This window comes from Rosa chinensis, chromosome 6 (genome assembly GCF_002994745.2).
Source record: "Rosa chinensis cultivar Old Blush chromosome 6, RchiOBHm-V2, whole genome shotgun sequence".
Taxonomy (NCBI): domain Eukaryota; kingdom Viridiplantae; phylum Streptophyta; class Magnoliopsida; order Rosales; family Rosaceae; genus Rosa; species Rosa chinensis.
Genome location: NC_037093.1, coordinates 54,568,901 through 54,581,531, shown reverse-complemented (window position 1 = coordinate 54,581,531; position 12,631 = coordinate 54,568,901). Strand labels below are relative to the sequence as shown.

Sequence of the window (12,631 nt, the reverse complement as noted above, 5' to 3'; positions counted from 1 at the left end):
TTGAGGGGTTGGGGTATATAAAGTGGCAATTGAACTTTGGACTACTCAGTATTTAGTCAACTTTGAGTGGATTAGAAAAAAAAAAAAATATAGTGGTCTTGCAATAATATTCTCTTTTCTTTTTAGAAAGTTACCTTTTTTAAAAAAAAATTTTCAAACGTTTAATTAATTATTTTTTTATGTTAGAAAACAACAAAGAGGAAAATGGCATGCATATACGCAAGTCCGGTGAAAAAAACTTCTTAACGTAGAGCCGAGGTGCAAAAGAGCGATGGTTTAGAGAAAACCCAATATGTTCAGAAAAGAGAAAACCCTAGTTGACACCGTGTATTTACAAATCACAAAATATCTCTACTACTATAAAGGAAAGCCTAACTTTGGTGTCATAGGCTTCACCAAAATTTTAAACACCTAAAATACCCTTTATCGCATCAGTATTTTTTTTTTTTAAAGGCTGAAAATGTCAAATATATTTTTATTTCTAATTGTTAGATAAACATGGAATGAAAATAGACAAAATTAAATGAACAATCACAATATCGATCACACGTTCCTCTCTTCAACTATCCGTGTAAACACACGGGCTAAAGGCTAGTTGGTTATAATTTCTAATCCATATATGTTAGGGTTTAATTTATAGTATTATTAGTCATTCTCCACACATGCTCTGTATGTGCAAGTATTTTTTATTTTATTTTTTTTAGAAATAAAAAGAAAACTGTCATTACATAGAGAAGATAGTGAGACTAAAAAGTGGGTTGTGGGTTTTTTTTGTTTTTTATTTTTATTATAAAAGTATATTTTGTAAATGTCATAATTGTCCTTGTGATTTATTAATTCTCAAAGTTTTTTAATCTTCTAAGATCATTTATGTCAAAAAAATTTATTTTGGCTAATAAACCCTCTTCTCTTAATAATAGTATAGATTCATAGTAATTAATTAACGAAGTCATTATCAATGGTTTCATTTTCGTTGAGTATGGTAGTACTGTAAAGTGTAAGGTCTGTACCACCACTTAATTGTAAACGTAAAAGCTGAAAAAAATTGTTCTTCCATAATGTTAAAATTGCCGCATCATTATGATTCTTAAAATGACAACTGATCGATTGTTACCGGTAATTGGACTCTAACTGTAAAATGCTGCATTTTTTTATAAACAAGATCTTATTCCTCCCCCATGCAATTGGATTAATAAAACCAATGTTTGAATCAGAATGATTCTGACAAAATTAAACAATATATATATACTCATGGATTTAATCACTTAGGTTATTTTAGGAAAGGAAGAGCTTTCATTTGAAACTATAAACAAAATAAAAATGAAATTCCAGCTTTGAGAGGGTCATTTTAGTGATGGTCAAATCACGACTATCAATGGTCACTTTTCTCATTCGGATATTGCACTAGAATAACAACCTTTATTCTGTATAAAAATTTCTTAGGACTCCACTGAATTTACATTTGTCGATAGTCTATATATTATCATGAAATACTATATGTAAAAGCTTATATTACAATATTAATACACGTTACGAACCTATCTGCAAGAGTACTGTAACTGAGTTCGTGACTTGATGATCACTACCTTTGCAACATAAGCATGATCAAGATATGAGGTTATAACTATCATGTAGAATGGATAGACTTTATACGTCCCCTATAGATATAAGAGATCGAAACTAATTGACATATTTTAATTTTAACAAACTTTCTCCCTTTTTTAATAATTTATTATTTGGTTTTGAATAGACAGTGTAATCTTTTGTTTCATCTGTCTCCGTTTTCAGTATGATCATCTCATTTATTTCTATTTTTAGTGTAGCCTAATTTTTTACGTAAATTTCTTTCTTTGAATTATAGCAATCAATCATAAAACATATAATACGGGGCTATGAACACATGAGATGTCATATTAATTTTCACATCCAAGGTGCCAATTCAGATCACGCGGGGACTTTAGGGAGAGATGGATCAATGAAATGAATTTGGAACAAAACTAAAGAAAAGCATGAATTAAGCCATATTTTTTATGGCCACGGATCACTCCTTTCTACTGTAGGCTTTGCATCAACATCCCATCAACTTAATAAAATCATCACCATGTCAATTATGTGAGAAAATTTCAAACTACATGGGGAAATTGATCTGCGTAACTTCAAATTATTTGATAAGTTACAAGTGGCTCCTACCACCATAAACATGATTGCATTAGTCAAATTCCAAAAACAGAAAGAAGAAAAGAATGTAACGTAATCATGGGTTGATCATCATAGCTAGGTAAGGCACCATTTTTATAATACGTACTAAATCTCTCGAATACAAGCATTGGCAAATTTAGGTGATGATCATGATACGTTGTGCTCAAAATGTTGGTAGAAATGTCTGAAACAGACTTTATTTTTATTTATTTATTTTTATTTTTGTGTGAGTCTATACAAAAAGAAAAGAATAGAAGCAACTAAATGACAATAGTGTGACTTCAAACAGATCACACGGAAAAAACAAGGTGGCACTAGGGTTCCTGGTGTTTCGCATCTACAACGAATCTGCTTTGCATCCAACCTTGTACTATATATGTTGCAAGGCAATGTTTTAGTATGGAATTGCAAGGGTGTTGTGTGCAACGAGACCCAACGAGCCCTTATTGATCTGGTTCAATTAAAGAAGCCAAATCTGATCTTTTTGGCAGAGACCCTTGCTCAGCCATCTCATATTGCCTCTCTTGCGAACAGGCTTGGTTTTGCAGGACATATATGCTACCCTCATGAGGATGGATCCCCGGGTTTGGCGCTGCTTTGGAGTAGTGAAATTCATGTTGATCTCAGAACGAAATCCCCTCATCATATTGATGTTGAGATTAGTGATCTGGGCAAACAGGAGAAGTATTGCTTCACAAGATTGTATGGCTTTGCAGCCAGAGGTGAACGTAGCAGAACTTGGGACTTAATTCATGCCCTAGCTGCAGAAGTTTGTCATCTGCCTTGGCTCATGGCAGGTGACTTCAACGAGGTTATGTGTCTAGCAGACAAATCCGGAGGTCCCCCTCGTGCTGCTGCTCCTATGGCGGCATTCCAGCAAACGATGATTGACTGCGGCTTCATCGACATGGGTTTCTGGGGTAGTAGGTATACTTGGTCCAACAAGTTTACCAAGGAAAGGCTGGATAGAAGCTTTCAGTCAGTTTCCTTTTGAACCATGTTATCTAATAGCAAAACGGTGGTGTTGCCACTCAATGAATCATACCATTGTCCCATTGTAGTGGGATTGAGAACTGACAGAAATAGGTTTAGAACACCTTGGTGCAGAATCAGATTTGAGGAGATATGGCACGGACATGAACAATGTTCTGACATTATTCGAAAGAATTGGGCAATCCCTACGGTAGGCAACATGCTACAGCAGGTAACATGCTACAGCAGGTTGGTCGAAAGATTTTGGCCACTGGAAAACAACTTATGAAGTGGCACACCACTGAGTTTGAGAGGCAGAAAGTGGAATTGAGGGAGATTCGGGAGAAATTGGCGGATATAATGCGGCAACCTTTTGCTCCAGAACAGTATGAGGAGTAACATCTCCTTCATGTAAGACACAGTCAATTGCTTTCACAGCAAGAACAATATTGGAAACAACGATCTAGGGCGGTCTGGCTAAAGGAGGGTGACATAAACTCGTCTTTCTTTCATCGAAAGGCCACTAACAAGAGGTGTAAAAATTGCATCAGAGGGCTTGTGAATGATGTGGGTATTTGGCAAAGTGATCCTACTGTTGTTCAAGGCATGTTGGTTGATTATTATAAAACTATTTTTTCAACTAAGGGAACAGATGATAGTGCACTCTCCACTATTTTTCACGCCACCCCAATGAAAGTGTTAACTCATATGAATGATGATTTACTGCAGCCCTATACAGATGCTGAAATTAAGCGTGCATTATTTCAAATGCATCCTTCTAAAAGCCCGGGGCCTGGTGGTATGTCTCCTTTCTTCTATCAAAAATATTGGCATATTGTTGGTTTTGATGTTTGTGTTGCAATTCGAAATTTTTTGGAAAAAGGAGATATTTGGGCAGCTTCCAACTTCACTCATCTTTTCCTTATTCTGAAAGTCAAGAATCCCACTGTTGCCTCTCATTTTAGACTTATCGCACTCTGTAATGTTCTGTACAGAATAAGTTCCAAGGTCATTGCCAACAGGTTAAAGAAGTGGTTACCGGAGATTATTTCTCCCCTACAAAGTGTGTATGTCCTAGGACGATTGATATCAGACAACACTTTGGTTGCAACTGAGGCTGCACACTTTATGTATAAACTGCGGACTCAAAATGAAGGCTTCTTCTCTCTCAAGTTAGACATCTCAAAAGCATATGACCGGCTAGAGTGGACCTTCTTAAGAACTATGTTAACCAAGTTGGGTTTTGATGTGAGGTGGATCAATATAATTATGAAATGTGTGGAGTCTGTTACCTATGCCATCCTGGTTAATGGTGAACAAACTGAGATAATTACTCCGACACGAGGGATAAGGCAGGGTGATCCACTCTCTCCATACCTATTCATCTTATGTGTTGAAGGGTTTTCAGCTCTTCTTTCTCAAGCAGTTGATGTAGGTGCTATTCAAGGTTTGAAGATGTGTCCTGAAGCCCCTACACTACATCATTTGTTCTTTGCGGATGATAGTTTTCTTTTTGGAGCTGCAACGATTCACGAATGTCAGACTATTCGTGAAATTCTAAATATCTATGCAAAAGCTTCGGGAGAGAAAATTAATTTTCAGAAAAGTAGTATGGTTTTTAGCAAAAATGTGCCTATTGCTATGCAAATTAGCATGGCAACTATTCTTGCAGTACAGAGAGTAGAAGAGCATGATAGATACCTGGGTTTACCGCTACATGTAGGCAAATCCAAGACCGAAAAGTTTCATTACATCAAAGAGAAGTTGACGAAGAAACTGGTTAATTGGAAATCAAAGATCCTAAGCAGTGCAGGTAGGGAAATACTTATTAAAGTTGTGGCTTAAACTATGCCACAATATGCCATGAATTGTTACTTGTTACCTAAAAGTCTATGTGATGACATTCACCAACTTTGTGCCTCTTTCTTCTGGGGTGATACTGAAGACAAGAAAAAGATTCATTGGAGGAGTTGGGACAAATTATGCCTAACAAAAAAAGAGGGAGGAATGGGCTTCAAAAGTTTATATGCTTACAATCTTGCCATGCTAGCAAAACGAGTCTGGAATATTATTTCAAATCCTCAATCTCTCATTGCGAGATTGTATAAGGCAAAATATTTTCCAAATTGTTCCTTCTGGAATGCAGAATTAGGAGATGCCCCTTCTTTCTCTTGGAGGAGTATTCTTGCAGGGAGACCGGTGCTCAAAGCAGGGGTTAAATGGAGAGCGGGGGATGGAGTGAGCATAAATGTGTGGCATGATGATTGGATCCCTAACTGTCCACAGTACCAAATTCAAAGACCTACAAATTGCCAGGTTGAAAAAGTTACTGATTTAATTGACTTCAATGAGCGTTCTTGGATCATTGGCTCGGTGAGTACTCTTTTTCCCCCTGAGATGGTTGAACATATTTTATCTATTCCTCTAGCTCGACGTCCTGTTAGGGACAGATTGTATTGGAGACCAAAACGTAGGGGTCTTTTTACAGTTAAGACAGCCTACTGGGTGGCCAGGGAGCATGTACTAGGTGATGTGCTGGCTACTACATCAAAGGGGATTCGTTTAATGAACTTTGGAGAAGACTTTGGAAAGCCAAGGTGCCAAGGTGTTTGGAGGGCATGTAACAACTTGTTACCTACAAGAGACCGGCTTCTTACAAAGGGCTATGAGGGAGACTCAAGATGCTTGTTGTGTAGGCATCCATTAGAAGACACTGCACATCTCTTTTGTAAGTGTCCGGTTGCTGTTGAATTCTTCTCTACTCCTCCTTTTCATCTTCAGAATTCCTTTCTACTTAATGTAGTTTTTAAGGAATGGATGTTAGAAAGAGCTTTACACTTGCAAGCTGAGGTGTTTGAGAGGCTTCAGATGGGTATTTGGTCGATTTGGAAGAACAGAAATAGTATGTTATGGGACAATACCTCAAGACCAGCTGCTGATCTTTTCCTAAGTGCCATGACTTGGCTAGATGAGTTTTAAAAAGCTCAAGCATCTTCTGAGATTAACCGGTCACAGGGGATAGAACGATGGCAACCTGCACAGGGTTCTTTAGTTAAGATGTTGTAACATTTTAATATTTTATTTATTATTGAAATTAAATTTGGGTGAATTTATTTTGTATTTAAATTCTGAATTTATTTGTGTGTTTAAATTCTGAATTTATTTTGAATTTTATTTTGTAACTCATGGTGTTTTATTTTGATTTATTTTGGGTTTTAATTTTTGTAACCTATGGCATTTGGTTACTACCCTATTAATTGTAGGGAGTGTCCTAAGAGCCTATAAATAGCACCATTTGTTGCATGCTAACAGATATCAAACTCTTACTCTATTATTCACCCATCAACTTTCTCTAAAAAAAACTCCAAAGTGTTTTCTGTTCATTTGGCCAAAGAAAGGTGTTCTTTTGGTGGAGTTTTGGGTTCCTCCAATTTGTGCAGATTGGTGTGAGACCATACAATTATTATTGAGCTGTTGTATCCTGAAAGGGACAAGTCAAGAGATTTCTGTTGCACAGGCATTGTTCTGTAGAGGGCTTGAATCTCCTTAAAGGGAGTGAGATACCCGCGTCTCAGCCTATTGTCAACGAGTTTCTCATATAGAAATTATAATTTTATTGTAATTTCACCAACATAAGATAAATGTGGATGGTGCTTTTCTGCCATCACTTACTCATGGAGGCCTTGGGGGCATAGTTCGGGACTCTAATGGTCAGTTGATGGCGGCTTTAGCTCACTTTGTGCCTCATATTTCTTCAGCCCAGCAAGCAGAATTGCTAGCTATAAGAGTAGGCCTGGATCTTCTTCAACAATTGCATCTGGATAGGGCTATAGTTGTGACGGATTGTCTTGCTGCAGTCTAAGATATTGCATACAAGGATGCTGCACTCACCGAGTTTGACAGCATTATAGATGATATTCTAATGCTATTATATAGCATGCCGGAGGTGCAAATCAAGTATGCTCCTCGAAGTTGTAACAAAGTGGCTCATCGTCTTGCTAGTATTGGTTTTGAATCACATCAGAATGAGACTTGGCTCACTCATTCTCCTAGTTGCATTGTTGATGTACTACTCTATGATTGTAACATTTTAAATCATTAATAAAGTACCTTGCAGTTTCTTTAAAAATAAAATAAAATAAAAAAAAGAATAGAGGACTTAAAAAGAAATTATTGGGAGGAGTCGAGTTGAGATTATTTCAATAATGCTTCTGTTTCGTGGAGAAAAATTTTGTAATTGTGTTTAGGTAATTTTGAAAAATAGTTAACCATCTATTGAGTTATGATTCTAAAAATATTGTTGTATCAAATCAACAAGCTTCAAAAACTAGTTCATATGAAAAATCTCAACAATTGCACTTATAATGGTTAAACTTAAGGTGTCGTACGTGGTATCGCTGGTATGTATAACAACGACCAAATTTGATAAGCAATTACCAAACGTTTTTCAAAATACCTTGTCAAATCAAGTCTTGAATCAATGATGTAACGTACCCTTTATGCAAAACTGAGCCTCATATCCTCAATTATCACAGTAATGCCTTTGTTTCATAATCGAAGTCCTATCATATCTGTATCATATGTTATTAGTGCTTAAACGTCAAATAAAACCTCAAAATGTTCATGACCGGATATTTTATTGTACCCGACATACTATTTGCATCATCATATTGTTTTCTTTTGCGGATGGAAATGAAGGAAGCAAAGCAATTTGAATTTTGCAACTAGTTTTGTTGCATAGCATTAGGATTTAGGACCACATGATCCAGGACCTCAAGGTTAGAAAAGTGTGGCATCAAGGAAATGCAGATTTGTTTGGTCATGCATAAAACCTTTATCTGCAGGACCATACTTTGCTGGTAACAATCGCTGTGTTTTTTGACTTACATACCTTTCAATCATTCATGCAATTTAGTACCAGATACTCCTCTCAAGTCATGAAAATTTAAATTCTTTTTATGTACCAAATAAAACTGAGAATATTTTTTCTTTTCTTTTTTTAATCTTTTTGTGAATAATTTCCAACGTACCATAATGATATAGGCTCAATGATTGGCTTGCGCATTGATGGGGTTGGAATAATTCTAATAAACTTGGGCCCAAGAGATAGGGTTACTTATTTTGGTTTGGCCACCCCAATAATGTAGGCCAGTGAACTCAGAGAAAATTCCAAAAAAAAAATATAAAAAATAGCCCAGCATGGCCAGTGTACTTAAGAAAGGTTCAGAGGGTCCCAAGAAGTTTGTTGGTTCATGGGAACATGCAAAGAAGAAGCGAAAATTCTTTTATATATGGCGGTGCAAGTCCACATACACTAATTATGCAATATCAGCTGTCTATATATGTGAAGTCCTTTATTTATTACTCAAAATCGTCTAATTTCAGCGGTGCGTGTATTTTCACACCGTGTACCGAAGATTCTCCCAAAAAGAAGAAAGAAGTGGTAGACTCTCTTATTTTTAAGATTAATATATATACATATTTTCTTTTTTAAGTTTAGTCTATGATGTACTTGATGGATTAATCTGTCATATTAGGAATTTCTATTCATACTTTTGAAATTGACATTTAGACTTCCTTACTTAATAAAACTTCAATTTATTTTTACAAATAACCAATATGCTATTTACACCTCCCTAATTTTCTCACAATATTTCTTTTTGAATCAAACCCAAATCGGGTGTCAATATATATATTCATCGCAAGCCAGAATAGGCCGTTACATACCCTTCCGCATTAGACAAGAAGATAGTGGTAGTACCCACAGTGGTACATACATATAGACCCACTCATTAGACAAATAAATACGTAGACCTAGCGAAAATCCTCTTTTGGTACTACTCCAGAGGCGCTAGAGAGGTAATAGAGTGCACAGAAATACTTAGCTTCCTAATACAAGGAAATTATTGTAAATAGATAATCTAAAAACATAGGGATGGGCCTAGGGCAAAACACCCCAGCCCAAATTAGAGAGCCCTAGAGGTCTTAGAGAAGAGGCCCAACTCAAGGCCCATCCAGAAATGGTTGACCCAAGTCCGGACACCATCTCCATCAGCCGTTTGCCGCCTGTACATTCCGGTGTAGTTCCTCCGCACGACCTCCACCACAAAACTAGAGTCCCACCGCTTAGCTCCGCCAAGAGACAAACCAACGCTGCCATGAGCCATCGTTGAAGCAGCACCTTGACACAAGCCTCCCACGAGCCCACTCCGCCGATTCAGCACCGCGCACCACCGCCAAGAAGCTCCAAAAGCCGCGTCGCCGCTGGATCTGGAAGACCTCCTTGAGTGCATCGTCCCTGTACAGAAAAACAACATCCATTCCGAGAGATGCCGCCCGAAACCTTCCGCCATCCAACCAGATCATGCTGAAAACTGAAAAACTGAAAAGGAAGTGGTATTGACATGAGAGTTTTTGTAAAGGAAGGTTCTGAAAGAAGGAATGGTTCAAGACTTTAGATCATAGTGGGACTCCGATCTCGTCGGCTTCGTTTCGGATCGGATAGAACGAGCCTTTTTGGCTAGGCAATTGTTCTTTGTTAGTCTCGCAATGAATAGAATTAATCACTTAGTTTGTTCTGAAAGTGATTGAATGATCCCTTGTTGGGCAAAGAAACTTCTTATTAAGAGAATCCAATTGAGATAGTTGCAGGAAGCTTCACCAAGTTGCATGGTATAGATTGGAATGCAGTAACAGATTCATAGAGGCAGTAACAGATTGTAAGAGAGTGGCCCGTACGCAATCTTTCTTTCAGAGTTAAAGAAGTCTAAAGACCTGTACGGGACGGGGTCGTAAACACACGATTCGAGCCGGCTCAAAAAAGTCCTCAATGAGTTTACGAGGGGGTTCGGTTTCTTAGGTCTTTGTACAAGCCAATAGATGGAGTGCAGGTGGTTAGGCTGTACTTACCTCGAAGAGCTTTTCACTTTTCAGCAAGACCTTTTCACCATATAGATTGAGGCTGAGGCCTCTTGTCAAAAGCCTAGTCTTGTTACACGCCTGGCGAGCGTTGTTCTTTATGGTCGGGCGAGCTAGCCTATTTATACCAAGAGGCCATGATCATGTTGTAGTAAGTTGGGAGCATTCCTTAACTGAGAAGCAAACCATAAACAAAATTCTAAAACATTATGAAGTAGTACTTTTTGTTGTAGAGGTAAAGAAAAAAATTTCTCTCTTGTGTCATTATGTAATTTAACATGTGTTGACTAAACCAACTATCATAGAAAAAAAAAACAGAGAGGTCCAAAAGATAATTTTTATACACTTGGTAAGAAATTTTTACTTACATTCAATTCGCAGCTACATTTATTATACACTTGGTAAGAAATTTTTACTTACATTCAATATAGAATCGATTACGGTGTCAGTCAACCTTTGTTATTGGATTTGATTAGACATTTTTATTTGAGTTTTTCTATTGGAACCTCCAAATTTACTCACTTGACCTCTTTATTTTTTACACCTCCTATCAAATTTTTAAATACTAAAATTACTCATTAAACCTCACTAAAGTTCCTCAAATAACCTCACTCATAAACAAATTATTATCTTTAAAATAAAAAACTTAGTCATTTCAATAATTTAATTACTCTATAAATCTTAACTACATATACATACCTTAATCAAACAACATGCATAAATTGTTTTTCCAATAAAATATAAAAAAATCAAACACAAGGTATTGAGTTTCGAAAATTAATTTCTAATCAATAAGAAATTTTTGAGTTTTTCTATTGGAACCTCCAAATTTACTCACTTGACCTCTATGCTTTTTACACCTCTTATCAAATTTTCAAATACTAAATTTACTCACTAAACCTCACTAAACTTCCTCAAATAACCTCACTCATATAATTTGCAAACAAATTATTAATTATCTTTAAAATAAAAAATTTAGCCATTTCAATGATTTAATCACTCTATAAATCTTAACTAAATATACATTTCTTAATCAAACTTGAGTTTCAAAAATTAATGTCTAATCAATAAGAAAATGCCATGAACTATTATGTTTTTTTTTTCTATTTTAGCTGTGCAAAAAAAAAATGAAGAAATCATTTTGTTTTTATTCTCAAAAAAAAAAATCATTTGTTTTTTTTTTTTTTCTGTATTTTTTGTACCACATGATTAATTATTTAAATATTATTATTATTTTTTTCCAAATATTATGGATTGACTTAGATTTAGGTTATAAATCATAAGAGGATTTATTTTGTTTTCGCTCACCAATATGCGTTCAACATATATATCATACATTTTTATGTCACATGATCTTAATCATATTTTTAATTCTTATTAAATATATATGAATGCTTTAATGAGTATGTAGTAAAATTGGAAAATGAAAATAGATAAGGAAAATATATAATAAGGAATACAATCTAATATTATTGAATTGGAAAATCTACATAAAATAAATATAATATTTTTTGGTATAATTATTATCCTTAATAGTCATTTTATAGTAGGTTATATATGTCATTTAATAATTCATAATAGAGTGAGGTCAATTGAGCAGATTTGGAGGTCCCAATAGAAACTCTCATATTAAAACTACCTTTTGATTAGAGACAATGTTAAAACTATCTTACTCTTTTTTCACTACCTTGTGCATTAATAAATTTACACTTTCAACACCTAGCATGAAGTAAATTCTGTATAGTCTCTGTTTTTTGCCTCTTTCATCGTTTCAGTCCCTGACATTGTGGCTTATGACATGTCATCAGGAATGCTGGGATTGTGGCGAACGACTTGTCGTCGAGGACGGATAGGCTGGGGCCAGATCAGCTTGATGGGCTATGGAGTTTGGACTATTTCTTTGGATGCTCTTGGGCCTGCTATTTTGGTCTAGGGTTGTTGCCATAGGGCTTTACTATGTTTTAGCTTGTCTTTTACAATAAATTCCTTTTATTTAGGAACCAATGCACTAATGTGCACCCAATGTCTCTTTAGCGTCTCTGGAGTAGTATCGAAGGAGGATATCCGCCATCTCTACGTATTTGATTGTACAATGAGTAGGATTATATGTACGTACCACTTGTGGGTACTACCACTAACTTCTTGTCTGTCTATAAATGGCAGTAGAAGGGTATGTAACGGTCTATTCTGGTTTGTGATGAATATACTATTTCGCCCCCGTGGCATTATTAAAAAAGAAAAAGAAAAAAAAAAGGCATAGTATTTACAGCAAGCTATGAAAAAGCTCTAATTTATCAAAGATAAAAATTAGAGCATTACATCCCTCATCAATTGTTCAAGTATGACTGTAATTTAGCTTTAATCATCTTAGTAAACGATTAGAGCTAGCAACTAAGTGAAACAGCACATAGTTGCACAAAATGGGTTGTACAATCAATTGCTGCCTATGTTAATCCAAGCGGTCTATTTCACTATAATTTTCCATCTCCTATACCTGACCTTTATCTGATCCTTTGAGATGACCTTGTTGAAGTTGCAGCCT

General features: G+C 35.8%; 1 protein-coding gene across 1 annotated transcript; it reads left to right on the top strand.

The window, feature by feature from the left end:
• The first annotated feature begins 3,408 nt into the window (after positions 1 to 3,408).
• LOC112171581 lies at positions 3,409 to 6,150 on the top strand. The gene is made up of 4 exons (XM_024308742.1): positions 3,409 to 3,557; positions 3,723 to 3,783; positions 3,901 to 4,984; positions 5,318 to 6,150. Exons 1-4 carry the CDS (start codon positions 3,409 to 3,411, stop codon positions 6,148 to 6,150), a joined length of 2,127 nt encoding a protein of 708 aa, XP_024164510.1.
• The last annotated feature ends 6,481 nt before the right edge of the window (positions 6,151 to 12,631 follow it).